Source organism: Hyla sarda, chromosome 3, assembly GCF_029499605.1.
Source record: "Hyla sarda isolate aHylSar1 chromosome 3, aHylSar1.hap1, whole genome shotgun sequence".
NCBI classification, from domain to species: domain Eukaryota; kingdom Metazoa; phylum Chordata; class Amphibia; order Anura; family Hylidae; genus Hyla; species Hyla sarda.
Window position 1 is genome coordinate 310,924,448 of NC_079191.1, and position 27,955 is coordinate 310,952,402.

General features: G+C 43.2%; 1 protein-coding gene across 2 annotated transcripts in view; it reads left to right on the top strand.

Moving 5' to 3' along the window:
• SCAF8 (SR-related CTD associated factor 8) overlaps positions 1–27,955 on the top strand; it is a 137,543-nt gene that overhangs the window by 51,131 nt on the left and 58,457 nt on the right. For both annotated transcript variants that reach the window (XM_056567042.1, XM_056567043.1), the window contains 5 exons: positions 10,787–10,870; positions 12,996–13,040; positions 24,762–24,923; positions 25,562–25,715; positions 26,196–26,326. In XM_056567042.1, the coding sequence (XP_056423017.1) occupies positions 10,787–10,870; positions 12,996–13,040; positions 24,762–24,923; positions 25,562–25,715; positions 26,196–26,326 (576 nt within the window). The remainder of the gene's footprint in view (positions 1–10,786; positions 10,871–12,995; positions 13,041–24,761; positions 24,924–25,561; positions 25,716–26,195; positions 26,327–27,955) is intronic.

The window sequence follows — 27,955 nt, forward strand, 5'->3', positions numbered from 1 at the left end:
TGGCGTATACGTAAAAAAAATTCCAAAGTCCAAAATTAAGTATTTTTGGTCATTTTGAATACCCTAAAAAACTGAATAAAAAGTGATCAAAAAGTCCCATCAAAACAAAAATTGTACAGTTAAAAACTTCAGATCACAGCGCGGAAAATGAGCCCTCATCCTCGTATGCGGAAAAATTTAAAAGTTAGGTAGGTCAGAAGATGACAATTTTAAACATACAAATTTTGGTACATGTAGTTATACATTTTTTTTTAAGTAGTGTAATTTTTACCGAAAATTGCACTGCGTAGAAACGGAAGCCCCCAAAATTAACAAAATGGGGTACCGTATATACTCGAGTATAAGCCGACCCGAGTATAAGCCGAGACCCCTAATTTCAACCCAAAATCCCAGGAAAAGTTATTGACTCGAGTATAAGCCTAGGGTGGGAAATACCTCATCCCCCCCTGTCATCATCCAGACCCGTCATTAACATCCTCATCATCCCCTTGTCATCATCCCACACATCCCCCCTTCATCATCCCCTTGTCATCATCCCACACATCCCCTTATCATCCCACACATCCCCCCTTCATCATCCCCTTGTCATCATCCCACACATCCCCTTATCATCCCACACATCCCCCCTTCATCATCCCCTTGTCATCATCCCACACATCCCCCCTTCATCATCCCCTTGTCATCATCCCACACATCCCCCCCCTTCATCATCCCCTTGTCATCATCCCACACATCCCCTTATCCCACACATCCCCCCTTCATCATCCCCTTGTCATCATCCCACACCCCCCCCCCTTCATCATCCCCACCCCCCTTCATCATCCCCACACCCCCCCCCCCTTCATCATCCTCTTCTCATCATTCGCCCTCAGTGGTCTTCAACCTGCGGACCTCCAGAGGTTTCAAAACTACAACTCCCAGCAAGCCCGGGCAGCCATCGGCTGTCCGGGCTTGCTGGGAGTTGTAGTTTTGAAACCTCCGGAGGTCCGCAGGTTGAAGACCACTGCGGCCTTCAACATGCGGACCTCCAGAGGTTTCAAAACTACAACTCCCAGCAAGCCCGGGCAGCCATCGGCTGTCCGGGCTTGCTGGGAGTTGTAGTTTTGAAACCTCCGGAGGTCCGCAGGTGGAAGACCACTGCGGCCTTCAACATCATCCAGCCCCCTCTCACCCCCCTTTAGTTCTGAGTACTCACCTCCGCTCGGCGCTGGTCCGGTCCTGCAGGGCTGTCCGGTAAGGAGGTGGTCGGGTGAGGAGGTGGTCCGGGCTGCTATCTTCACCGGGGGCGCCTCTTCTCCGCGCTTCCGGCCCGGAATAGAGCCGTTGCCTTAACAACGACGCATCTGCGTCGTTGTCAAGGCAACGTGACTATTCTGAGGCCGGGCCCGAAGCGCTTAGAAGAGGCCTCCCCGATGAAGATAGCAGCCCGGACCACTATCCCACCGGACGACCTCCTCACCGGACAGCCCTGCAGGACCGGACCAGCGCCGAGCGGAGGTGAGTACTCAGAACTAAAGGGGGTGAGAGGGGGCTGGATGATGTTGAAGGCCGCAGTGGTCTTCAACCTGCGGACCTCCGGAGGTTTCAAAACTACAACTCCCAGCAAGCCCGGACAGCCGATGGCTGCCCGGGCTTGCTGGGAGTTGTAGTTTTGAAACCTCTGGAAGTCCGCAGGTTGAAGACCACTGCGGGTGGGGGAGTTCACTCGAGTATAAGCCGAGGGGGGTGTTTTCAGCACGAAAAATCGTGCTGAAAAACTCGGCTTATACTCGAGTATATACGGTATTTATTTTTTCAATTTTGCCCCATAAATATTTTTTTCCCTGTTTCGCGGTAGATTTTGTGGTGAAATGATTGATGTCATTACAAAGTAAAATTGGGGTGGTGCAAAAAAAAAAAATGAAAAAAAGCCCTCGTGTCTGTAGGTGGAAAATTGAAAGCGTTATGATTTTTAGAAGGTAAGGAGGAAAAAAAAACAAAAATGAAAAATGGTCGCGCCCCCTTCCCATAGACTTTGGTTGAAGGGGCGGGCGTGACGTCACGAGGGGACGGCGGCGAACATGGAAGCCCGCACACAGCGTTCGAAGTAATGAAACTCCGGCCGCTGCGAGCGGAGCTCCTAAAGGCAGGGCAGCGCGCAACCCCTTTAAGGGGTTAAGAAAGATGATCATGACATTTACATTAACAAATCACAATTTACAATATGTTCACTTTATGTTGGCATCATGTGGTCTTTTTACCTTTTCAGAATGTTAGTAGGCTTAGAAAAATTTTATTTTTTATAGCACCCCATTCTTAGGACTGCACCCCTGAATGTGTTCACTACAGGATTTTTAAGTTTTAAGCCTTTAGGTGGTTCACAGGAATGAATGCAAAGTGGAGGTGCCATTTAAAATGTCAAAGTTTTTTCAAATTTTCAATTTTAATAAATGTTTTCTGTAATGCAGCAATTACCAACAGAAAAATTAAACCTAATATTTATTACTCTAAGGGTATGTTCACACTACGGATTGTGAACGGAATCTCCGCTCAAAGAATTCCGCGAGCAGAGATTCCATTCTGGTGGCCGCCGCTGAAATATTTCGGCGGTCCGCCGTGCAGCACTGCGCCATCACAATTGACAGCCATGCAGTGTTCGCGGACTTCTGCGCAAAGAATGAACATGTTCTTTCTTTGCTTGGAACAATTTCAGCGACGGAATTGTCCGCCGCTTAAATTCCGCAGTGTGAACGGGTCTCGCCGAAGACCCATTCACACTGATGTTTATGTTCTCAGCGCATAATTCCGTTCGCGGAATTCCGCGGGAATTACGTAGTGTCAACATACCCTAAATCTGCTATTTTTAGACATCCCATGTGTGACCCTAGTTTGCTGCTTGACACAGGCCTCAAGAATTTATGAGCCCAGTGTAGATTTGGGAACCTTCTATTTATTATGGTGATTGTCAAGTACCATTTTCGATCGACAGAGCTGTAAGATGATTTTTTTTATTTTTTTGCGGAATAAGCTGTAGTGTTTGTTGATACTATTATAGGATATATATGTTTTTTTGAAGTTTTCATTAAAAAATATCCAATTTTTCCCATGGTATTCCTGTGCAGTATTAATGACATTTTATCTTGGTTAGTAGTGATGCGCAGGATCTAAGGTTTAAATCCCCACCAAGGACAACATCTGCACGAGTTTGTATGTTCTCGCTTTTTGTGCGGGTTTCCTCCCACACTCTAAACTTACTGATATGTGAATTTAGAGTGCTCCAACTTTAGTGTCCAGCGCTGCTGAATCTGTGTGCACTATATCAATGAAGAATTATTATTCTGTGGGTTGGTACAATTTATATAATTTTTTTTTATGTTTTCCTTAGTGCTGGGCGGTAGGACCAAAAATGTATATCACAGTATTTTATTTTTTATTTTTCACGGTATTTAACAGTATTTTTTTTTTTTTTATGGGAATTTTTTATTTAATTTCATTTTAATTTCATTTTTAAAATGAGAAAAGGGGGTGATTCTGACTTTTATTAAGGGAAGGGTTAAATGATTTTTATTAACTTTTATTTTTATTTTTTGCAATGTTAAAGCCCCCATAGAGGGCTATAACATTGCTTACACTGATCTTTTACTTTGATCATTGTTATCCCCTATTATCCCATACATTGATCAATGATTCTGCTGCTTGACTGCTCCTGCCTGGATCTCGGGCACGGAGCAGTCATTCGGCGATCGGACATGTAGAAGGAAGGTAGGGGGACCCTCCTCATGTCCTCCAGCTGTTCGAGACACCGTGATTTTGCCGCGACGGTCCCGAACAGCCCACTGAGCTAGCTGGCACTGATAAGCTTTCAGTTTAGACACGGCGATCAACTTTGAACACTGCGTCTAAAGGGTTAATAGCGCGCAGCACCGCGAGTGCCGTGCGCTATTAGTCACGGGTCCTGGCCATTGCTAGTTGCCTGGCCCGATCCGCTATGACGCGGAGCCACAGCGTACAGGTATGCCCTCTGTCCCCACCAGGGTATACACTTACCAATATTGCGGCATATGAAACATTCATATCATAAAAATAGAAAAACACACCGGTATGAACCGGTATATTGCCCACCACTAGTTTTCCTTTTGTTTTACCATATTGTAAAAGCTGTATCTTTTGTCGTTTTTGGCTGACAGAGTTGTGCAAGGGCTTAGGGTATGTTGTAACGGCTGAATTTGTGCGGAATGTCCGCACAGAGTATTCTGTACAGGCATTGCGCAGCAGCAGAGTCCTATTGATTTCAATAGGATTCTGCTGCACTGTTCACACGGCAGAATTTCCACATCAGACGTTTCTGCTACGGAAATTCTGATTCCACTGGAGTACCCCTTTAAGTCATTACAATTACTGCTTCATCTGCTGCACATCTCCCTGTGTAAACAAGGGATGTGGGGCTGACAATGATGCAAGTGAAGATTTGTGCAACATAAACATTATTCTATTTGTGCGTGTTCCGTTTTTCTTTTTCCAGTAACCCATTCCTGACACTTGACATACTAGTACGGGCCAGTGTTTATAGAGCTGGGTTAGAAGCTGAGCCCATTTCAAACATGGCCCGTGGTGGCTACTAACTGCAGGTGACACCCACCATCAGCGGCTGGGATGAGACATAATCTTTAAATTACCACATCATCTAAGCATTTATGTGCTGGTTGTCGGTCCTGACAAATGGCTGATCATGGTGGTTGTGGTGTCCAGTTGTCATGGCATATGGAGCAGTGTACTGTATAAATGGCTGACAAATCGCAAAGTGGACAGCCAATTTTGGTACAAATAGCGGAATAAAAAAGATCAAAAGTTAGCACAAAAATTATACCAATAAAAAGTACAGCTCATCCCGCAAAAAATAAGCCCTTATTCAATAAAAAAGTTACAGCTGTTGGAAAATGAATGGCAGAAAAAATGTTTTGCTCAGAAAAGGAAACAGAACATAGAAAGCTATATAAAATGGGTATCGCCATAATCGTACTGACCCACAGAATAAATATAACATCACTTTTACCGCACAGTGTATGCCATGAAAAAAAAGACCCCCAGAAATTTTCCAGTTTTTCACAATATTTTGAAGTTTTTCACAAAAAATGCTGCATGTGTCAACAAAAATGCACCACTTATATAAAGTACAATATGTCACGAAAAAGCAATCTCAGAATCGCTCCGCTCAGAAAAAGCGTTCTAAAATGATTACCATTTGAAGAGATACCGTACATGTGAAATAAAAAAAAAAAAAAGCCTCGTCATTGAGGTAAAAAATACGTCCGTCCTTAAGGGGTTAAATCAAGTTAGGTTAACTATGATTTTTAAGTATTTTTAATGCTTTTTTCCTAATTTTCCATTTTACGATTTTAACCTCTTAAAGACAATGGACGTAAATGTACATCATGGTGTGGTGGTGCTTGGCGCACCATGACGTACATTTACGTCATGTGCATGACCGCGAGCACCGGACCGCATCATGCACGTCAGGTCCCGGCTGCTGTCAGCAGCCAGGGACCCGCCGGTAATGGCAGACATCAACGATCGTGCTGATGTCCACCATTAACACCTCAGATCAATACAGGTCACGGCATCTGCGGCAGTGCGGCACTTAAAATGGATGATCGGATCACCTGCAGCGCTGCCGCGGGGATCCGATTGTCCAGCATGGGGGCCGGAGGTCCCCTCACCTGCCTCCAGCGGTCTCCAGGGGTCTTCTGCTCTGGCCTGAGATTGAGCAGAAGTGCATAGCACTGAACAGTATTAGCAACCAAACCATTGCCATAAATAGTCCCCTATGGGGACATAAAAAGTGTAAAAAAAAAAAGTTTAACAAACTTGAAAAATTTTACCCCCCCCCCCCCAAAAGGCGTAAAAAAATAAATAAATCATTTTAATCGTATTGACCCACAGAATAAAGAAAACATGTAATTTTTACTGTAAAGTGTACAGGGGGAAAACAAAACCTTCCAAAATTTGATCAATTGCGGTTTTCTTTTCAATTTCCCCACATAAATAATAATTTTTTGGTTGCGCCGTACATTTTATGGAAAAATTAGTGAGGTCATTACAAAGAAATATTGATGATGCAAAAAACAAGCCCTCATATGGGTCCATGTATGAAAATATAAGAGTTATGATTCTTAGACGGTAAGGAGTCAAAAATGAAAATGCAAAAATAAAATTGGCTGCGTCCTTAAGGCCAAAATTGGCCTGGTCCTTAAGGGGTTAAAATAATTATGAAATCTAGCTTTTTTAATTTGGGCCACTAGTCTTAAAACTAAGCCAAGACCTTCTGTTCTGTACAGATCATATACCAGTAATGCCTTTCTTCTCATCACAGACAGGATTACAGTAAGATGTGACACAGTAAGAGAGAGAGAGAACACTGGATCCACCACTATTCACAACAGAGCTCAGCACCCCTCTCCCTGTAGAATCAACTCTAAGGCCATGTTCACGTGGTGGAGTTTCCGTATGGAATTCCATGAAAATTTACTTCAACGGGATTCCGCTGACCATTCACACAGCAGAATTTCCACCACGCCAATTCCACATTCTGTATTCCACAAAATTTAAGACCTGCCTTTAAATTTAGCGGAATTGCGGGTGGAACCTCCCTTTTTTATGCAGTGCCCCTTACAAAACGATTGACATATTATCTTTAGTCTGTGGGTCAATTCAATTTTATAACGTTCCACATATTTACATAGCTTTTGTATTATTTAACTCTTTTTTTTTTCTTCGAAGTCAAGCTTTTTTATAAATTTTTTTAATAAAAAAATAAATGTGCAATATTCTGACCCCCTATAACTTTTTTATGGAAACATAAATAAACATATGCATATGTGGTATCGCGGCGTGCATAAATGTCCGAAATATAACAAATATAACGTTAAGCTGCACAGTCAATAACATTTTGTTTTATAAAAAGCAATCACAAAGTCTCATCAAAACAAAAATGGTACCGATAAACACTAAAGATCACAGGGCAAGAAAATCAGCCCTCACACATCACTGCGGAAAATTAAAAGTTATAGGGGTAGAAGACAATTTTAAACATGCTAATTTTTGTACAAAAAGGTATAATTGAGAATCAAGATGTTAAAAAAAAAAAAAAAAAAAAAAAAACACAATAAAGGTGATTTGTCATTTTTACTAAAAAGTGCACTTTTGCCCCACAAATAATTCTTTTTTGGTTCCGCCATAAATTTGGGGATAAAATAAATGATTTCATTACAAAGTAAAATTTGCTTAAAATCAAGCCCTCATAAAGGTGGGTAATAAAAAGGGTTATGATTTTTAGAAGGTGAGGAGGAAAAAAAATGAGTGTAAAATTTTAAATCTGAGAGTCCTTATGCGGTTAAGGTTTTTTGTTTTTGTTTTGTTTTTTTAGTAGTAAAATAAAACAAAGCGTATATAAATTGGGTATCATAATCATGTTTTTTTTGTTTTGTATTACATTATGTGGTAAAAGAAAAGGTGCAATTAAAAAGTACTACTTGTCCTGCAAAAAATATCTAGCTATATGAACAAAAATTCAAACAATTATGGCTTGTGGAAGGTGGGGAGGGAAAAAATTAAAGTGATAAAAAAGTTAAATAAATATTATAGTTTTTTTTATTTTAAGACCTAGTACAGTATAAGAACTTACCTAGCTGTAATTAGTCTGGAATATTAGAGTACCTGTCATGTGCTTAATCAATTTTATAACCCCCCTCCCCCCCCCAAAGGAACAGAAAATGTATGTATAAAAAAAAACACTGTACTTTTAGCACTAAACATTTGCACTTATTTAGGAAAATGTAAGTTATACGCTCTTTGGTGGTAGAGTACAGCCAGGCTCCCTCCAAGAGCAGTGAGTCAGCAGAGTGAGTGAGGGAGGGAGAGGAGTCATCACAGTGCAGACGAGAGAGGGACACGCTCCCTCCCTTTGGGAAGATGGAAAAGACATATAGCAGCTGTAATATGCTATTTTTAGTGAAAGATCAGTGATAGAGGCATAAAACTTATATGTACACGATCAGGATTAGGTACTAAGTAACATATAACAGGTTCTTTTTTTTTTTGTGGGATGTGACTCTTTAAAGGTCCCATCAAAACAAAAATGTTACAGAAAAAAACCACATCATGCCGCAAAAAATAAGGCCATCGAACAGCCCTGTATACAGAACAACAAAAGTCTTATAGGGGTCAAAAAAGGACAATTATAAGAGTACTGATTTTCTCTCCAAAAGGTTAAAAAAAAATTTTTTAATGAACATGGACCTACAGAATTAAGATAACTGGAAATGCAATGCATGGTAAAAAAAAAGTTTTGTTTCCAATTTTGTCACAGAAATATTTTTTTTTTATTTCGCTGTAGATTTTTTGGTAAAATGAGTCATCACAAAGTACAATTGGTGGACCATAAAAACAAGCCCTCATATGGGTCTAATAATTTTTTTTTGTCTACTTAGCTTGGTGAGCTCTCCTTTTTGCGCATTGAGTTGTATTTTTTAATGGTAGCATTTTGAGGTAGAAAGTTTTGAAAATAACTTTTTATTCTGTATATTGTCTGTGATGTACGGGGACCCAAAAAACTGCAATTCTGGCTTTTTTTTTTTTGTTTTTTTTTTGTTTTTTATATAACTTTGACAGATTTACTATGGCAAATGCACCACAATTCTGGCAAAGTCTTACACAACTTTTATAATTTCATTAGACTTTTTATATATTTATGTCCATCACATCTGACAAAAACAGTGTTGCCTCAGCAAAGGGGGCATAACTAAAAGGGGTTATCCAGGATAAGAAAAACATGGCTGCTTACTTCGAAAAACAGCACCACACATGGCTGTGTGTAAAATTGCAGTTCAGTTTCATTGAAGTGAATGGAGCCAAGTTGTAATACCCCACACAATCTGAAGACAGGACTGACTGTATAATTACCTGATATTCACTCTGTTTACTAAACTTAAGTTCACGCCCATCTGACTATTCTCTCAATTGTCAAATTATAAACCCTTATAACCCTCATATTTTAGGAGCGCTAGAGCTTATCAAAGTACTGTAAAAAGCAGTGTGATCAGGACCTAAGCTAATTATTGAAAATAAAACCAACATTTTTTGGGATTGGGTACAGGTCCTCTTTGTCCTCATAAGGGGTTGTCTTATGAAGAAAACCTCTTCCCTTTTACCATTATAGGGCTTATGGACATCCTGGTGTGTTTCTGTTCACGGCTCTTCAATATGAGCCAAAAAAGGAGCTATCCAGTCCTAGCTGCTCCTTTTCTGGCATACTGAAGTCCTCTGATTGTCACAGCAATTTTAAAGGGTGTTTTTGTCTATAACACCGGTATTGAGTTGTATACATATAGGGCACATGGCCTCTTGCATTTTGCATCATAATGTTATATGCAAGGAATAAGCACTTTGGGAGGAATTTACAAACTGGCACTGTGTGTTATTGTTTTGCACACTGACTTTAAATGAAATTATCATCTGATTTTGTACTAGATTTATGTCTGCTTTGACATCGTCATTTTAGTTGTTGTGTGCTTCCAGGGGGCGTGGTTAGCAAATGCACTGATTTCAGTGACCAGCTGGCGTACGAGTGTGTGTGTGTGTGTGTATTACCCTTTTTGCACTACCTAGGTCTTCCTGTCATCTGCGCAAATTTACGTAGTGACATGCATAACATAATTTTGCTCAGAAATCTGGAAAACCACACACTTACACCACAGGCAACGGTCAGATATCTGCGCTAATAATCAATTTTCCCCATTGTGTGCAGCCCTCCAACAACTCTGTTTCCTAGTGGGTGTCTTAGCTGAGGTCATGCCCTTTTCTTGGGGCCATACACAAAATAGATACAAGATGGATAAACACTTCTCCATCCTGACTTCACCAGAAGTATGTCAAGAATGCATGTTCAGTGGCGACACTAGAGTAAGCTGCTGTCAGAGAGCTGCTCATCACATGAGGGAAGAAAATACAACACACTCTTTCCCGTGACATCTGCCATTGCAGGAAAGGTGGGTGTCTCCTGTACACATTAGAAAGTCTAGAGCAATGTTTTCCAAACTATAGGTAACTAGTAGCTATTCAGCACTTGACTGAAACTTTAAAACTGAAAAAAGGCTCCCTTTTTAAACGCCATACATGGGCCCTCTTCCAGCCACAAAGAGCACAGCGGGCGGCCCATTTTGGATAGACTGATTGTGGCTGAAGACAGTGGCGTCCTGCAATGCCTCCCCCTCTGGCTCGTCTGAGAGGCTCCTTACTGGGCCGCTTTTTGTGTTGTGGTCAGTATTTCTAGCAGAGCTAATACCCCTTCCCCAACAGTATTCATGTTTAGTTTGTCTTTAGAACACCCCCCACCCCCACCAGTAATTTTCTCATGTACATGTATCTGCTTAGACATGAAATAAACACAGCAAACACAGAGCATCTCTGCCAAGCAATAACCTTCTCTAGCACATGTTTGTATTGAAGCAGCAGTAAACAAAGCATTGGCCATCCTACCAAGGCTTATTTCACAGGCGGAATCCTAGCAGCAATTGTCCTGCATAGTAGTGCTTTGAAAACTGCCACTGAAGATTTTGAGCCAAAAGTGGATTCAAAGGGAATGAGAAATATAAAGAAAATACTTCTCCTTCCTTCTGGCTGTGGCTCAAACACTGCAGTTGCCCAAAAAACTTACCGAGTGGGATCACATCCTTTGACTGATATGTTTCCTGTAATTTAATCAGTTTAGCATTTTGTGATGTTTATAATTCCTTTGATTTTGTCTTTTCAGCTATACTCGCTAAATGATTACAAGCCTCCGATTTCCAAGGCTAAAATGACACAGATCACGAAGTCTGCAATTAAAGCCTTAAAGGTAACACCGTGTATTTTGCTTCTCAAGAGTCCATTTCTGTTTAAATCGAACACTATTATCAATAGTGTAGAAATGGCTCTTTCAAAGGAAAACTTAACTTATAGCTTTCCAATATATCCTAATGTCTCACTTTTCATAACACATTAGAACCAGCTTTTAATGTACTAGATACACACAATCAGAACATTGATGTACATGTACTTATAGGGGTACTCCACTGGAAAACATTATTTTTAAATCAACTAGTGCCAGAAAGTTAAACAGATATGTAAATTACTTCTATTTAAAATCTTAACCCTTCCAGTACTTATCAGCTGCTGTATACTACAGAGGAAGTCCTTTTTTTTTTTTTTTTTCCCTTTCTGTCTGACCACAGTGCTCTCTGCCGACACCTCTGTCCATGTCTGGAAAAGGAGAGGTTTGCTATGGGGATTTGCTTGTACTCTGGACAGTTCCTGACATGGTCAGAGGTGTCAGCAGAGAGCACTGTGGTCAGACAGAAAGGAAATTCAAAAATAAAAGAACTTCCTGTGGAGCATACAGCAGCTGATAAGTACTGGAAAGATTAAGATATTTACATAGAAGGAATTTACAAATCTGTTTAACTTTATAGCACCAGTTGATTTAAAAAAATTAAATAAAATGTTTTCCAAATTATTTAAATTGTGGTTCAGTGAGGTTTGTAGTTGTACTTCTTTTTACAAAAAAAGGCTTTTTTTTTTTATTTTTATCTGCAACTGTGATTTGATATCTGCCTTCCTCTTGTGTACTTACATGCTACTTTTGTAATGCATGTCATCCATTTTGTACATTTATACTTTCTGCTAATAAAGTTTATTAAAAAAATATTGATTTGTCTCCAAAAAAGGAACAAGTTATTAAACGCTAAAAGGAGTTTTCCCATCTCAGACATATCCACAATATATAAATGTGCATTCTCCAACTGTAATTCACGAGAGAATAAAGGGGAACCTGGATCTGTGGAGCATAACCACCATCGGGTCAATTTAATTGAACAGCGGACTCGCAGAGTGACGAACCAAACAATACTATATGCTATATGACATCTGAAGAAGAGGCTTTGTTTGGCTTTATCATGGAAGCAATTATTTACATTAAATAAAAGTTGTTTAAAGAGATACAGTATTGAGACTGCATTAGCTTACACCACGCACCCAGGCTTTTCTATTTTCTCTCGTTGTAATTACTTGTGCTATCCTTTACAATATCTAGAGGCAGCACCATGAGGATATTTACAATAAAGCTAAAGCACTGTTCTATGAGGGGCTCTACTGCTTCTTTTACTTTGATAAAGTATCTCTTCCCACTACAAAACCACTTAAATGCCTTGATCAGTATTGATTATGTCATTTAACAGGTTATAATTGACTGGCATAATTAAATATTCCTGGACGTTGCAGCTGGGTGTGAGCTATATGTTACACTTGACTCTGTGATCCCAGCCTCTGAGCTTATGTCACCTCTGCTTTGTAATAGTATAGCCTGTGGGGAAAAGTACTCATTCCCTACACTGTACTATTATCGTGCCCTGCCTGGAAGGGTTGATATATTTGTTGCATCACAAGCTGTATAGCCACACCACCTTGATTAAAGGAATACTCCAGGATGGAAAAATTGTCCTCCATACTGCCGGCAGTAAAAAAAATAGAGATACATACCTTCCTTCGCTCCCTTGGTGCCTCCGGTAACCCACTCCGGTCACCGCCTCGATCCTCTTCCTGGTTGCTGGTGGTCGGCGAGTCAGACTGCACTCAGCCAATCACCGGCCGCAGCGAAGTCACGACTCGGCCGGCGATTGGCTGAGCGGCAGTGTGATGTTTTCGGCCCCGGCAGCAGGTGGGTTACTGGAGGCACCAAAGGAGCGAAGGAAGGTATGTCTCTCTTTATTTTTTTTACTGCTGGCAGTATGTAGGGCAATTTTCCCATCCCGTAGTACTCCTTTAATGTTTGTGTTTCAGTACTGTTTGCAAAACAAGAAACAAACGGCCATCATAAATGAATACTGCATTTTTGTTTTGTTAAATTTGTCTCAATTTCCACCTTTTTGCAAGTGACATCTGTTGTGATTTCTTAAAACAAATTTTAATACAATTTTTCCTTTCAGTTCTACAAGCATGTTGTTCAGAGTGTTGAGAAATTCATCCAAAAGGTAATTTTTTTTTTTTTTTTTTTTTTGCTGTTCACACTGAAATATAGATTTTTTATCAAAATATGCATTTTTCTTTGGTAAATGGAGCTGAAAGGGAAACGGACAGCTGATTCACCTGCAGTAAACCCAATACACAGGGTTATAGTGCCTGTAACCCTGAGTAAACTGTTGTATCACTTACATGAATTGGCTTTCTGGTTGTAGTGCTAGTAAGCTAATCTGGTTCTATGCACAATAGAGTGCATAAATGCTCACTTTCACGCCCTAATGACACGAGAGCCTGTGCCCACCTTAGCATTCTCTTAGTATAGCATAGCGCAGACACGGCACAGAGGAAGGAGACAGGGAAACTCTGAGAGCTGGCTCCTGCCTTTATTGCTCAAAAGACCAGATCAGCTTACTAGCAAAAAAGACCATAACTTATGTAAGTAATACATCTGCCCTATAACCTTGTGTATTGGGAGAACCAACTGTCAGTTTCCCTTTATTGGGTATGTTCACATTTGCATAATTTGCTGCAGATATTACTGCTGCTGATTAAAACAACTTGAATGGGTAGGAAAATCTACAGCAAATTACGCACCTATGTACGTACCCTGAGGGCTCATTCACACAGGTGGATTTTATTGCGAACCTAGTCTTTTCCTTGCTGCAAGTTTGGGGACAGGCTTTCCACAGCAGATTTTCGGCAGTGGAAAATCTGCCACAGATTCCGTTTATTTCAACTCTGTTGCCAAAAATCTGCCGTGGAGAACCTCCCCCATTCAAACTTGCAGCGGGAAACATACTAGACATGTGCAGAACCAAAAATTTTGTTTATTTTCATTTCGTTCGTTTTCAAAAATTTTTGGTTCTGTGAATATTCGGAATGCTGTTAATTCTTTATATTCGGTTTTCGGAGGCATAGGCTAAAAAATTTTCCGTTTTCGGATGTATTCGTTAATAACATCGAACGCATTCGTTAATTCGGATCTTTCGTTATATCTGTAAAATTCCTTAAATTTAGCATTCGTTACTAAACGAAATGCACATTAGTTTCACTTGCTGATCCTCCTTTGTAATAAATAGCAGGTGTTACCTTAGGATTCTTGTTGTTTTCACCTTTTTTTTTTGCACTTTTCTCTGTGTAGGAAGGCAAGTTTTCCTCGGTTAAACCCAATGAAAAAAATCTAATTAATTCCTTACATTCGGTTTACTGATAAGGAATGCATTCGTTATTCTTTAACATGCATTATTCGTTATACGTTATTTAACGAATGCGTTCGTTAACTGTATATTCGTGTTCTTTTTCGGAAATATTGATTATTTTTTTTCGTGCATTTGGATTGTAACGAACACCCAAAAACAGGAAAATTTGTTAAGTTTAGTATTCGTTCCGAAACAAATTGCACATGTCTAAAACATACTGCAAGTCAGCAATAAAATTTGCCCAGGTGATCGAGCCCTTAGGATCTATTCACACGTACAGTATCCTGCTCATATTTGATGTGCAGGATTTAATGCTGTATTCAGTCTTTTAGTTTTCAGAGAATTCAGCAGAATAAAATCGGCAGCTATAAATCCTGCTCATTAAATATGCCCAGGGTATTGTACGTGTGAATACACCTTAAGGGTACAGTCACACGTGCAGGATCTTGCGCATATTTCATATGCAGGGTTTGAAGCTGCAGATTTCAATGTAATCTAATTGACTGACCAAAGCTCAATCTGCAGCTTCCTATAAAATATGTGCAGGATACTGTACATGTGAAAAGACCATAAAGGGGTTTTCTCTGTCGGCTCCATTGGGGGACACAGACCATGGGGTATATGCTTCTGTCACTAGGAGGCTTGACACTATGGCAACCAGAAAAGTCTGCTCCTCCCAGCAGGATATACCCGCCTCCAGGCCCTGAGGTAATCCGTTTCAGCTTAGTGTCTAAGGAGGTTAGACACTGGTCTGGGGTTCTCCTCAGACCAGATCTTTTATTTTTTATTTTCCTAGTTAGGGAATGTGTTCTTTTATTCCTTTTTCTTTCCGTTTTCAGGTGGGGACTCAGGAACTGCGGTTCACTGTTTCCCCATTACGAGAGGTGGCAGGCATCTGGAATGTACTGTTAACCCCCTCTTGCCAACGGTCAGTGCTTGGGGTTGTACCTCATGGGTCCGGGTCCCCCTACCTCCCTGTTCGCCTCGCTATGAGCTTTTTTTTTTTTCTTTCAGGTGGGATCTTTCAACCTCTCGAGACCCCCAATTTTTAGCCCACTTTTACATTAGGACTGGCAGGGGGGATTTTCCCTCCTTTTTGTCTGCATGGGGGTCCTTTCCTTTATTATAAGGCTGGGGGACAGAGCAGTGGTGCAAGGGGTTTGTGCTTCACAGTGTACATTTATGAGCGCGGCTACTTGCTGTTTAGCCGCGGCGGCGACTTTCATCTTCACTGCGGGTGCGCCGACATGCTTCTCTTCGGCAGCGGAGGCTGCCGGTGATTCTTCGCCCACTCCTTTCCCCAGTTGCATGTTCGCTCGGGGCCAGGAGCGGGCGCCATTATTGCCTCAGCTGCATTTCTTCGGCGGGCAGGGGCGCATTAGCTCCGCCCACCTGGCCTGTCGGTGCTTCTTCTGAGTACCGCGCGGCTGCTGACTTCAGCCGCGGCGGCACTTTAATTTTTTCTACGGGCGCAACCTTGGCCCGGCCACGTATAACGCTGCTTTTTCTGTCGGCAGCGCACGGTCCCTTCTTCTGTCTTTCGCATATGCGAATCGCATATGTGCTCGGGGCCGAGAGCGGGCGCCATTACCAACGCCGACCGCATGTGTTCGGCTTCGGCACTGTGCGGATTAGCTCCACCCACCTAGGTGCCAGGGCTCTCTGACCGCGAAAATATATTAACAATTGTCTCTATAAGATAAAAAAGGCAGAGCTTCCCATGGGACAGTATATCTAATAAGGCAGGAGATGCACAGACAGGTTTTGAGTGTAGGTGCTCACCTGGGTTAGTTATGAAGAATTCACAACTACTTGAAGCGTATAGGTGAATAGTGGTGCTGCTCTTCCGGTGTCAGCGTGGATCGGGCTGCAGCCGATGGATATGGTAGACGGAAAACAGGAAAAACAGGAAAAAGCCGGGTATAAAGCGCAAACCACTCCGGACGACTCTTCAAAGGTAATATAACTTTATTACAGCCACATACAACGCGTTTCGAGGCGCATGCCTCTTCTTCAGGTAACAGGCTTATCTGTATATCAGTGCCTCTGTGTGCTTTTTATGACTAAAATTGGCGCCAAAAATCGGGGCTTTTTTGGCCCCGCCCTATGGGCGGACCCCAACTTGCAGGTAAAGGCCAGGTGTTTGGCCCACATTATTTAAAACACAATAAATAATACACTATAAAACACGTTAAAGAAGAACAATAAAAAGGCTACTGGTTCGGTATGGATGTCATTCAAGACAATATACTTCATAGCGGACCATAGAGGCAAGTACGGCGCAGGCGCTCTGTGTTCCGGGCAAGCCGAACTTCTGCGCCGACTCGTTCTCACTTTCGGGGATCAACTCCTTAACGAGTAATATGTCCAAATATGTGGACATCCTACTTCAGAAATACGTTGTCAAATTAAAATCATATCTAAAAGATACACCTTCCCTGATAAAAATTTTGAAAGAGGTCGATTGGCACCCGGGGTACCTGTGGGCTACCCTGGACGTCTCGGCATTATATTCTAATATACCCCATGAGCAGGGCCTGGAAGTTGTAAAAGGAACACTGGAGGAGGACCAGTCGATGCCACCCATGCAAAAACTATTTATTTTACAGTGTATCAAGTTCATACTACACCACAATTATTTTACATTTGAAGGAAAAATCTATAAACACAATAAATAATACACTATAAAACACGTTAAAGAATAACAATAAAAAGGCTACTGGTTCGGTATGGATGTCATTCAAGACAATATACTTCATAGCGGACCATAGAGGCAAGTACGGCGCAGGCGCTCTGTGTTCCGGGCAAGCCGAACTTCTGCGCCGACTCGTTCTCACTATCCCGGCGGAGAGAATTTCGCGCATGCGTATTCCCTGCAGTACTCGCGGCGCTGCTGCGCCGTCGTGTTTACTCCGCTCTAGTGAAGGAAAAGTGGACATCACGCACGCGCACTTCGTGCTATGCCGGGATGCCAATATTATGATAATCATGGAATTAAAAAATAATTAAAAAGCAGTATGCAGAACGCAAGTATTATGGAATTAAGGTGACATTTACATAGAGTTAAGTTGATATTCCATTCAGGTGAGTATCTCAATATCCAAATGATTCTGGATCTTAAGGTTTCTTATTGTGCATGCTGTCACTATTGAAATGGTGTGAGTGTGGTGACTCAGTATAGCACATATGCTGGTAAATGAGTATTTATGTGTACCGGCCAAGATTATATTTTTGCGACTGGTTGCGCTGCGAGAGAAAGAGGAAGTTGTTTGAGCTGGTAATGGTTGTTAAAACTAATTAATTGGCATATATTCATATGACACTTAAATAATGTTAAAAATAAATCTATGGTATCAAGATCTAGTACTCCAATGGATAAAGCCTGGAAATTTAATCATGTATTACATACATTCGGTCCAGGTCATAGGATACAAATCCAGATTATTGGACCGAGGACTCCATCAGTCAAATCCCACACCACTGGATGGTGCTTTATCAGTAAATCAAATCCATGCATTCATTGAGACCCATAGGTGTTAAAGTATTCAATTTATAAATCCAAAAGGATTCTCTTCTCTGGAGTCTTTCAAATCGATTGTGGAGATTTGCTGGTATAGATTCTATTGCTGTTAATTTATATGCTCCAAAGTTGTTATCATGCACTTCATGTGCATGGCGTGAAATACTATGAAGTAGGTATCCTTTTTTCACATTAGATCTATGTTTATTAATCCTAGACCTCAAATGTTGTATCGTACGCCCCACGTATTGTAGGTGGCATTCGCATTCCAACAGGTAAACCACGTAGGTGGTTGAACAATCAATCCGGTTTTTAATCTGAAAGGTCTCGCCTGTATTGTTGCTCTGAAACGTATTTTCGCCTTGTTTAATGCTATGACAGCATTTGCAAGAATTTCCACCGCATTTAAAAGTGCCTACCTTTGTTTTTGTAATTGATTTGGTCTGAATTTTGGTTTTTAGTCTACTTGGAGCTAATTTACTTTTAAGGGTGGCTGCCCTTCTGAAAGTTAGCTGAGGTTTTTTTGGAATGTGTTGGTTAAGGATAGGGTCCTTAAGGAGGATATCCCAGTTTTTCTCCAGAATTTTTCTAATGATGTTATGATTGGTGGAATACGTGGTGATAAAGTTGTGTTTGTACTTGTGTTGTTGTTGAGATTCCACCTTCATAGCTTTGTCGATGTTTTCTACGTGCTGTCCTATAGGTGCTTCTTTTGCTTCCACAGGAGTTCTTTTTTGTTCGGTTAGGGCCCTCTGGTACGCTGCTTTTATGATTTTTTTGGGGTATCCTTTTTCCATTAGTCTCCCAGATATGGTCTTGCTTTGAAGTTTGTAGTCTTCATTCCTTGTGCAATTTCTCCGTATTCGATGGAACTGTCCGTATGGCAGGCTCGTCTTCCATTTTCTGTAATGGCAGCTCTTATACGATAGGAGACTGTTGCTATCCACTTGTTTGAAGTAGGTTTTTGTTATAATTTGGTTGTTGTTACTTGATAGCAGGAGATCCAAGTACTCCATTTGACTGTCGCATTTCCCACTGAGAGTAATGTTGTAATGATTATCGTTGAGATGTTTTGTAAATTTGGTGAAATCATCCTTGGACCCGTTCCAGATAAATAGCAAATCATCAATATATCGTTTGTAAAGTACTATGTTCCTGGACCAAAGGTGATCTTCGTATATGGAGGCTTTTTCGAATGCACCCATAAATAGGTTCGCGAAAGCCGTCGCGAAACGCGTACCCATGGCGGTCCCACGGGTTTGTTTATAGATTTTTCCTTCAAATGTAAAATAATTGTGGTGTAGTATGAACTTGATACACTGTAAAATAAATAGTTTTTGCATGGGTGGCATCGACTGGTCCTCCTCCAGTGTTCCTTTTACAACTTCCAGGCCCTGCTCATGGGGTATATTAGAATATAATGCCGAGACGTCCAGGGTAGCCCACAGGTACCCCGGGTGCCAATCGACCTCTTTCAAAATTTTTATCAGGGAAGGTGTATCTTTTAGATATGATTTTAATTTGACAACGTATTTCTGAAGTAGGATGTCCACATATTTGGACATATTACTCGTTAAGGAGTTGATCCCCGAAAGTGAGAACGAGTCGGCGCAGAAGTTCGGCTTGCCCGGAACACAGAGCGCCTGCGCCGTACTTGCCTCTATGGTCCGCTATGAAGTATATTGTCTTGAATGACATCCATACCGAACCAGTAGCCTTTTTATTGTTCTTCTTTAACGTGTTTTATAGTGTATTATTTATTGTGTTTTAAATAATGTGGGCCAAACACCTGGCCTTTACCTGCAAGTTGGGGTCCGCCCATAGGGCGGGGCCAAAAAAGCCCCGATTTTTGGCGCCAATTTTAGTCATAAAAAGCACACAGAGGCACTGATATACAGATAAGCCTGTTACCTGAAGAAGAGGCATGCGCCTCGAAACGCGTTGTATGTGGCTGTAATAAAGTTATATTACCTTTGAAGAGTCGTCCGGAGTGGTTTGCGCTTTATACCCGGCTTTTTCCTGTTTTTCCTGTTTTCCTTCTACCGCGAAAATATATTGTACACTCAGCGCGGTGTGTGCACTGCAGGGGGTTTTCTCAGGGCCAATCAGCAAGCGCCCTGTGGTTTAGCCGACCCCCTCTTGCTCTCCCTTATTTCATGGTATAGGGAACTATGACTAGTGTATTAACTCTGGGATTTTTTTCCAGCTTTTCCAGCACTTCTCAGCTCGCTGGAGTTCTCCTCAGTAGCTGCCCTGTTGGGGCCTCAGACTTGGGTGTGACCTTTTTTCACTTTTTATGTCCTAGCCAGTCCTCTTCTCCTTCTAAACAGATGACCCTAGTTACCTTTTACACCTGTAAGGGCTGTAACACGAAAGTGTCTGGTTCTGCTGAACCCACTTATTCTGTCTGCACCACTGCTCCCCCAGACCCTCCTGCTATTCCTACTCAGATGCCCTCCCAGACCGGGGGTTCGGATCCCTCCAGTCTGGGTTTCTTCCCTCTCCCAGTCTATGTCCAACTTGGCTCAGGTGACTGCCTTGGTGTGGTCCTCCCTACACCAGCCCTCTAGAGGGTCCCGGTCTCCTCCCTCTACTGCCGCGCTCGCAAGCGTCATAGGGATGTTTCACCGGGAGAACTTGTGGATGAAATTCTGATTCGGCCTCTGATTCAGAGGACCGCACGGATTTGTCGGACATGGTGCACTCCTTGGTTTCGGCCATAAGAGACCCCTTCCAGCTAAAGGGCCCAGGAACTTCGGACGTGGTCCAGAAGTTTCCTGTCATCGTGCCGACCTCTTCCAGGGCTGCCTCACCTAGTTCCCATTCACCTGGAGAACTTGTGGATGAGGTTTCTGATTCGGCCTCCTACTCAAAGGACCGCACGGATGCCTGATGTGGTGTACACCTTCCATCTAAAGGACCCAGGAACTTCGGACGTGGCTCCAGAAGTCTCCTTTCTTCGTGCCCGTCCGGCACCCAAGACTTTCAGCTCTCACGCTGAATTTTACGCCCTGCTGGTATCCGCCTGGAGGCACCCTGACAAGAAGTTTCAGAAAACGAAGTAGGTTCAAGCACGGTATCCCTTTGCCAAGGACCTCATTGCTCGGTGGACCTCCTCTCCATCTGTAGATCTGCCGGACCCCCGCCTCTCTAAGGCGCCTACCCGGCTGTTCGCTGATGCGGCTGCCTTTAAGGATCAAGTGGACATGAAGTTGGAGACTTTGGCAAACTTTGCCTTTGAGACAGCAGGTTCTTCCTGCTTTTGCTTCGGCCTGGGTGTCAAGGCCCTTTCAGTATGGTCTCCCAACTCTGCCAGGGTAGTCTTCATGATCCCTCTGGAGGATTTATTTAATCTAGCTCTCTGATGCTCCGCAGCGGGAGATTTTCTGTGTTCTGCTTCCATGCGCAGCCACTGTGCTGCCTTTGGCACAAGCTACTTGGTAGCCACCGTCCCTCCATGTGGCTTAAAGCCTGGAATGTAGAAGCCTCCTTCAGGAAGTGATGCGACGGGCGGAGAAGAGTTCTTTATTACCTCCGGATACAGAACTGGCTTACAGAACTGCTCTCCGTCGTAAGTCCTCCTTCCGGTTCTGCCGACCTTTGGTACCAACAAAGGGTCCAGCCAGGCGTCTTCGCGGGAAGAGGGCTTCCGGATCTGTCCCTCCCGGAGGTCGGCTATCCGTTCTGGCCGTTTTGCGGCCCCATCAAGCACCCATAGGCCTTCCTCGGTCTTAAGGATCGCCCCCACCCATTGACCTTTCTCGGGTGGTTGGTCGCCTCTTACTCTTCCGGGATACCTGGACCCAGGATTCCTGGGTTAGGGATGTGGTAGTCAACGGATACAGGATCGAATTTGCTTCCCTCCCATGGGATTGCCTTTTTCTTTCCTGGACCCTCCGGTTCCCCTCTCTAGTGAAGGCAGTTCGCTCCAACTCCTTTTTTATCCAGGGAGTAATTGTCCCGGTTCCTTCAGGGGAACGTTTTTGAGGTTTATTCCAACCTCTTTGTGGTCCCCAAGAAAGGAGTTTCTGTTCGCCCAATCTTTGTTCTCTAGTATCTCAGCCAGCATCTTCTGCTTTCCCATCCCGAATGGAGTCTCTTCGTTCGGTGCTGGCGTCCATGGTTCATGGGGAGTTTTGTTCCTCGGTGAACATCAAGGATGCCTGCCTCCACATCTCATTCTTTTCCGGTCATCAGCGGTACCTCCACTTTGCAGTTCCGGACAGTCATTTTCTATTGTGGCTCTCCATTTCGGTCTGACCTTCTCCGCGGACCTTTACCAAAGTCCTGGCACCTGTGATAGCCCTTTTATGGACAACAGTTGTATCCGTGATTCCTTTCTTGGACAACCTCCTGATCAGAGCTCCAGCCAGGGCCCAGATCCTGGAGAGTCTTAGTCTCAACCTCCAGACCTTGTCTCGCTTCGGTTGGATGGTCAATCGGGACAAGTCCAACCGCTCTCCTGGGGCTCCAGTTCGACGCGGCCTCTGCCCGCTTTCGACTCCGCCGACCAATCGGCCGACACTCTTATCAAGAGTCCGATGACTTCGGCACCCTGCTCCAGTTTCCATTCGCTTTTGCATGGATGTCCTGGGTCGGTTAACGGCAGCCGTGGAGGCTGTGCCATGGGGGCGCTCCTTCCTGTCCCTCTCTGCCAGTCTGTCGGGCTGGGGAGGTGTTTTTCAAGGACCGGTCAGTCTGGGGCCTTGGTCCCCCGAGAAGCCCTTTTCCCCTTTCAACATGTTGGGACATAGGACAATTCTTTCTTTGATTGCTTCTTGGGAAATTCCCTTCTGGGCGGAACTCGGGTTTCTGGCCATCTCAGCGTTCTTCATTCCGGGCGTCTCTGGGATGTGGTCTTTCTCAGCCGTCCAAGGCGTGTGGTCCCCTACATCAGTGATCTGCAACCTCTGGGGTGCTCCAGGCGTGGACCTCTGCACGTCCCTCTCTCTTGGTCGGGCTTTGCCCTACCTTATCTGTTTCCTCCCTTTTCGGGGTCCTGAGGAAACTCACAGCAGAGGGCGTTCCCGCCATTCTCGTGGCCCAGACTGGCCCCGGCGGGCATGGTACGTCGTCGTGGTCAGGTTCCTGAATGACTTACCGCTGTGCCTTCCCTATCATCCAGACCTCCTATATCGGGTCTCCTTTGCCACCCCTATTTTCCGTCTCTGCCTTTGACAGCGTGGCGGTTGAGACAGCGGTTCTGAGGACCCGCGATTGCTCTTCCCAAGGGGTTCACACCAGGCTGAGGGCTCACAAGCCTTCCTCTGCAAAGATTTACCACCATACCTGGCGGTCTTATTCTGTTAGTGTAAAACTCAACCTTTTTTCTCCGGTCGTGGTTGGCTTTCAGTTCCCTTAGGGGTCAAGGGTTCGGCGATTTCCATTCTTTTTCAACATCCTCTGGCGTTCAATTATCATGTCCGAACCTAGTTCAGGGCCCCCCTTTTGAACCTCTCAGGGACATTTCTCTTCGTCTCCTTCCCCGGAAGGTGGCGTTCCTTATTGCTCTTCCCTCTGTTACGAGGGTGTCAGTGCTGGCAGCTCTCTCCTGCAATTCTCCCTTCCTGGTTTTATACCAGGACAAGTTGTTTTGTTTTCCGTCCAGGTCTGTCCTTCGTACCTGATATGGTTTTAACTTTTTCATCTCCATGAGGACATCGTCCTACCGTCCTTTTATCCGGCCCCTTCTCATCCCTGGAAGTGTTTGTTCCACAACCTGTTGTGGTTGTCGGACAGGACAACCTTTTCGGGAGCTTACCGCTGCAAGGGGAAGATCCCACCCTTCAGGGTTTTGACTCATTCCACCCATTTTTCGGGGCATCCTGGGCCCTCCGCTACGTGGCTTCGGCCTTTGCAGCTCTGTAGGCGTCTGCGTGGTCGTCTTTGCACTCTTTCTCAAGGTTCTACCAGATTCATACCTTCGCATCAGCTGATGCTACTCTGGGCCGTAAGGCGTTGCAGGCGGCGGTGGTCCAGACGTCCACCTGACTGATTTCCTTACCCACCCAAGGGACAGCTTTGGTACGTCCCATGGTCTGTGTCCCCCAATGGAGCCAATAGAGAAAAGGAGATTTTTGTTCTTACCTTAAGATCTCTTTCCCGAAGGATCCATTGGGGGACACAGCTCCCACCCTTTTCTGGTGTTCCTATTTCAGTTATCTGTCCGAAGGGTGTCCAGTTGCCTTTTCTTCTTATTGTTTGGACAGTTTGTGGTTTTCTCTTGACCTGTCTGTCTTCTCCTATTGCTCTGGGACTAAAACTGATTACCGCAGGGCCTGGAGGCGGGTATATCTTGCTTGGAGGAGCCGACTTTTCTGGTTGCCATAGTGTCAAGCCTCCTAGTAACAGCAGCATGTACCCCGTGGTCTATGTCTGCCAATGGATCCTTCGAGAAAGAGATTTTACGGTAAGCAAAAAGGTGTTCCAGTCCACTCTGAGCAGCATTGTTCCTGCTTTACTGATGATGCTCTGAACAAACTGCAGCCGATTGCTGAGGCTGCAACAAGTTTGAAAAGTCATTAGCAGAGCAAGGATAATGTGGCATCAGGATGAGAACCTGGATGGACAGGATGTCTGCGGTGGGCAAGGTAAGGGGGGGGGGGCTCATTCTGCAGCAGCCAGTTGTCTTACAGCATATGCATGATAGTGAGGTGAAGGAAGGGAAAGTAAATGACTTTGCAGGACTTGTAGTAAAGCTTTCTTTGTATGTTTCTACAATTTTATTGCAGTCTGATACATATAGGTTTAAAGGAAAACATAATTAGGGAGCAACTGTTAGGGTTATTTTTGTGCAATCAGTTTTAAACCTGGAAGGAGATCAGATATGCTTTGAACAATTCTGTAAGAACCTTTACAAAGGGAACATTTTTTTTTTGTTTTTTTTTAAAACTAATTTAAGTGTTCAATGGAAATGATTTAATGCTATTACTGTTAATCTTCGATATATACATGACCAGTGCCCTTTTTTTCTCCTTTGTCCTCATAAACTTCTTTCTATTGTTTCGCTGTAGTGTAAACCTGAATACAAAGTACCTGGTCTCTATGTTATTGACTCCATTGTACGACAGTCCAGGCATCAATTTGGACAAGACAAGGATGTTTTTGCTCCACGGTTTAGCAATAACATAATTAACACTTTCCAGAATTTGTACCGCTGCCCAGCTGATGACAAGGTATTTTAAGTGTTTGATACTATGGATCTTTAAAGACATTTTACATGCTGCCTATATGCAAAGGTGTTAGGGCAAGCCCACATGCAAGCTTTTTTAGCTGCAGGTCTTGCCACAAATCCATAGCAAAATGTGCACGTTAAGTCCCCTTTAATTAACTCATTAATCTTCCCATCATGAATTCCTTCCGGTGTAACTGATGACAAAATTGATTTGTATTACATGCTACATTTTTCTGTCTTTTCATAGACACTGGGCCAAAGTACAAAATACAAGGGACAAGCTCAGGCACAAAAAGCTCTCCCCGCATAACTGATGTATGATTCAAGCTTGGATCACATATCATTGTAATAGAGGAGCCTGTCTCTGTTTTAAGGTGCCAGTGATTCAGGCAGCATGGAACAGATGACAGGTTCCTTTTCAACATGAAGTGTATTTCAGGGTTGCATATAACCTTAAAGGGATTACATTTCACATATAAATAATATTAAGGCATGATTAATGTATCCTAAACACAAGAGAGCATTACAGTTAATACAGAATAGAACATTTGTAGTTCTGCCATGTGCATATGTTGTATTTATATTGATTTATTGATTTCTTCGGGAACTAATATGCATGTGTTTTATGTCTGTATTCAGAGCAAAATTGTAAGAGTACTAAACCTGTGGCAGAAGAACAATGTGTTCAAGAGTGAAATTATCCAGCCGCTCCTTGACATGGCCGCTGGCATTCCTCCCCCTGTTGTCACACCTGTCTTTCCTAGTACTGCTGCAGCTGTTAGCAACACACCAGGTAAGGTTTTTATTTAGTGAACTATTGTTGTATACAATGATTGCCTATTGTCATCTTAGGACTCAAGCAAATGTTTGTGTTTCTTGATGGTTGTGGCAATTTTTTCATCATTACCTTGTTTTATGGTTATAATGTGATTTGTGTGTTCCTCTGATTTACAGAGTTGATAGTTTTGACAGGAATTAAATCATATTGTTGCAATGCAGTATAAAAAAATTTCATGCCCTCATTTTTACTCTGACGCCATGTTCACATGGCAGAATGTCTGTGCGGAATTCTGCATGAATTTTCTGCACAGACATTCAGCAGCAGCAGAGACCCATTGATTTTAATAAGTTTCTGCTGCATCTGCTGCCAGATGTTTCTGAAATTTTGATTTCGCCGTCTGTAAGAAGAATAGTCATGTATAGTATTGTTTGTGATATTACAAGCATAACTCTACTTTTGTTCACAATCTGATATGATTACTTTTGTTTCTAGGCACTCCAGCAACCCCTGTTACCCCAGCAAATGTTGTTCAAGGCATACCTGATCCATGGATTGCACAAATAACCAATACCGATACCCTTGCAGCAGTGGCACAAATTTTACAAAGCCCTCAGGGACAACAGGTAACAGTATTAATATCCATGTTAAGGACCATATCATTGTTATTTAACCAAATAAACAAGTATGCACAAATCAATTACATATTTTATTTGGTTTTGGAAACATTGGGGGAATTTATTATTATTGTATGTAGTATGTTGTATGTGTTTTACAGTCAATAGTTTTCAGCTGGGAAAGTTTGAAGTGTGTCAAATTCATGAAATGGCACACTGCATATGATATATTTGTCTGAGCAATACACAGCTAAGGGAAGTTACCTCAGCACAGCCAATTTCAAAATGAAAGGAAAAATTACTGTTAAGTGCTGCCCGTTGCTGTATTGCATTGTGGGCTCATTTTTTAATGCCCCGATCTGTAATTTTTAACAGTACCACTTTTGAGTATGTGTGATGTTTAAGTCCATTTTTTGAGGGATATGATGTGATCAAAAATCGTAAGTTTGGGATTTTTTTTTTTATGTTTACGCCTTTCACTGCATGGGGTTATCCAGGAATAGAAAAACACAGTTAATTTCTTTCAAAAACAGCTCCGCTTCTGTCTCCAGGTTGGGTGTGGTTTTACAACTCTGCTCCATTCACTTCAATGGAACTGAGCTGCAGAACCACACCCAACCTGGAGACAGACGGGGAGCTGTTTTTTTTAAAGAAAGTAGCTCTGTTTTTCTATTCCTGGATAACCCCTTTAACATTTTATAGTTCTGACATTTCCACATGCAGCGATACCAAATATGTTTATTCACTTAATTGTTTTTCCTTTTTTTATTCGTAAAAAGAAAAGAAGGTAAATTATTTTTTGGGGGGCAATATTCACATTGATTAAAACTCAGGGCGTTCTGGGAGTTGTAGTGGTGTACCATATATAGAGACACATGTTAGGTCAGCAAGCCCCAACCTATGACTCTCCAGCTGTTGCAAAACAACAACTCCCAGCATGCCCTCACTGTCAGAGCATGCTGGGAGTTGTAGTTTTGTACCATTTAGAGAGACACATGTTAACCAGTTAAGGGCCAAGGGCGTACCTTTGCTCCCTGGAACTTAAGGACCAAGGGCGTACCTGTACGCCCGTGGGAATTCGAACCGGGATGACTGCTGATATCTATCAGCAGGCACCCCGTGCAAATGCCCAGAGGGGGTCATCAAACCTCCCCTTGTCGGCAATCGCCGTTGAATTCACACCGGCGATTTGCGCCGATTCCGGGTCATACAGCTCTATGGTGACCCGGTAAATAAGGGGTATCGGGGTTGTCCAAGACACCCACGATCCCCCTGAAGGGATAGGAATGAGGAGGAAGGGGTGCCACCCCTCCTATCCCTGCTATTGGTCGTCAAGAAGCGACGACCAATAGCGGGGGGGGGGGGGGGGGGGGGGGGGGGGCGTGTTAACTTTCGGTTTCCCTGTTCTGCCCACCCGCAATAGGCTGTTTTCCCCACCCACGGGGAAACCGAGGAGGACCGGCGCCGAAGATCCAATTACCCATCGGCGGCAGCGGGCGGCAATTGGCGGCAGAAGAGGACGGCGATGCGGCTCCCTGGATCCTGCGGAAGCCGGTGAGTTGCCTAACAACATCTGGAGGGCTACAGTTTGAGACCACTGTACAGTGGTCTCTAAACTGTAGCCCTCCAGATGTTTCA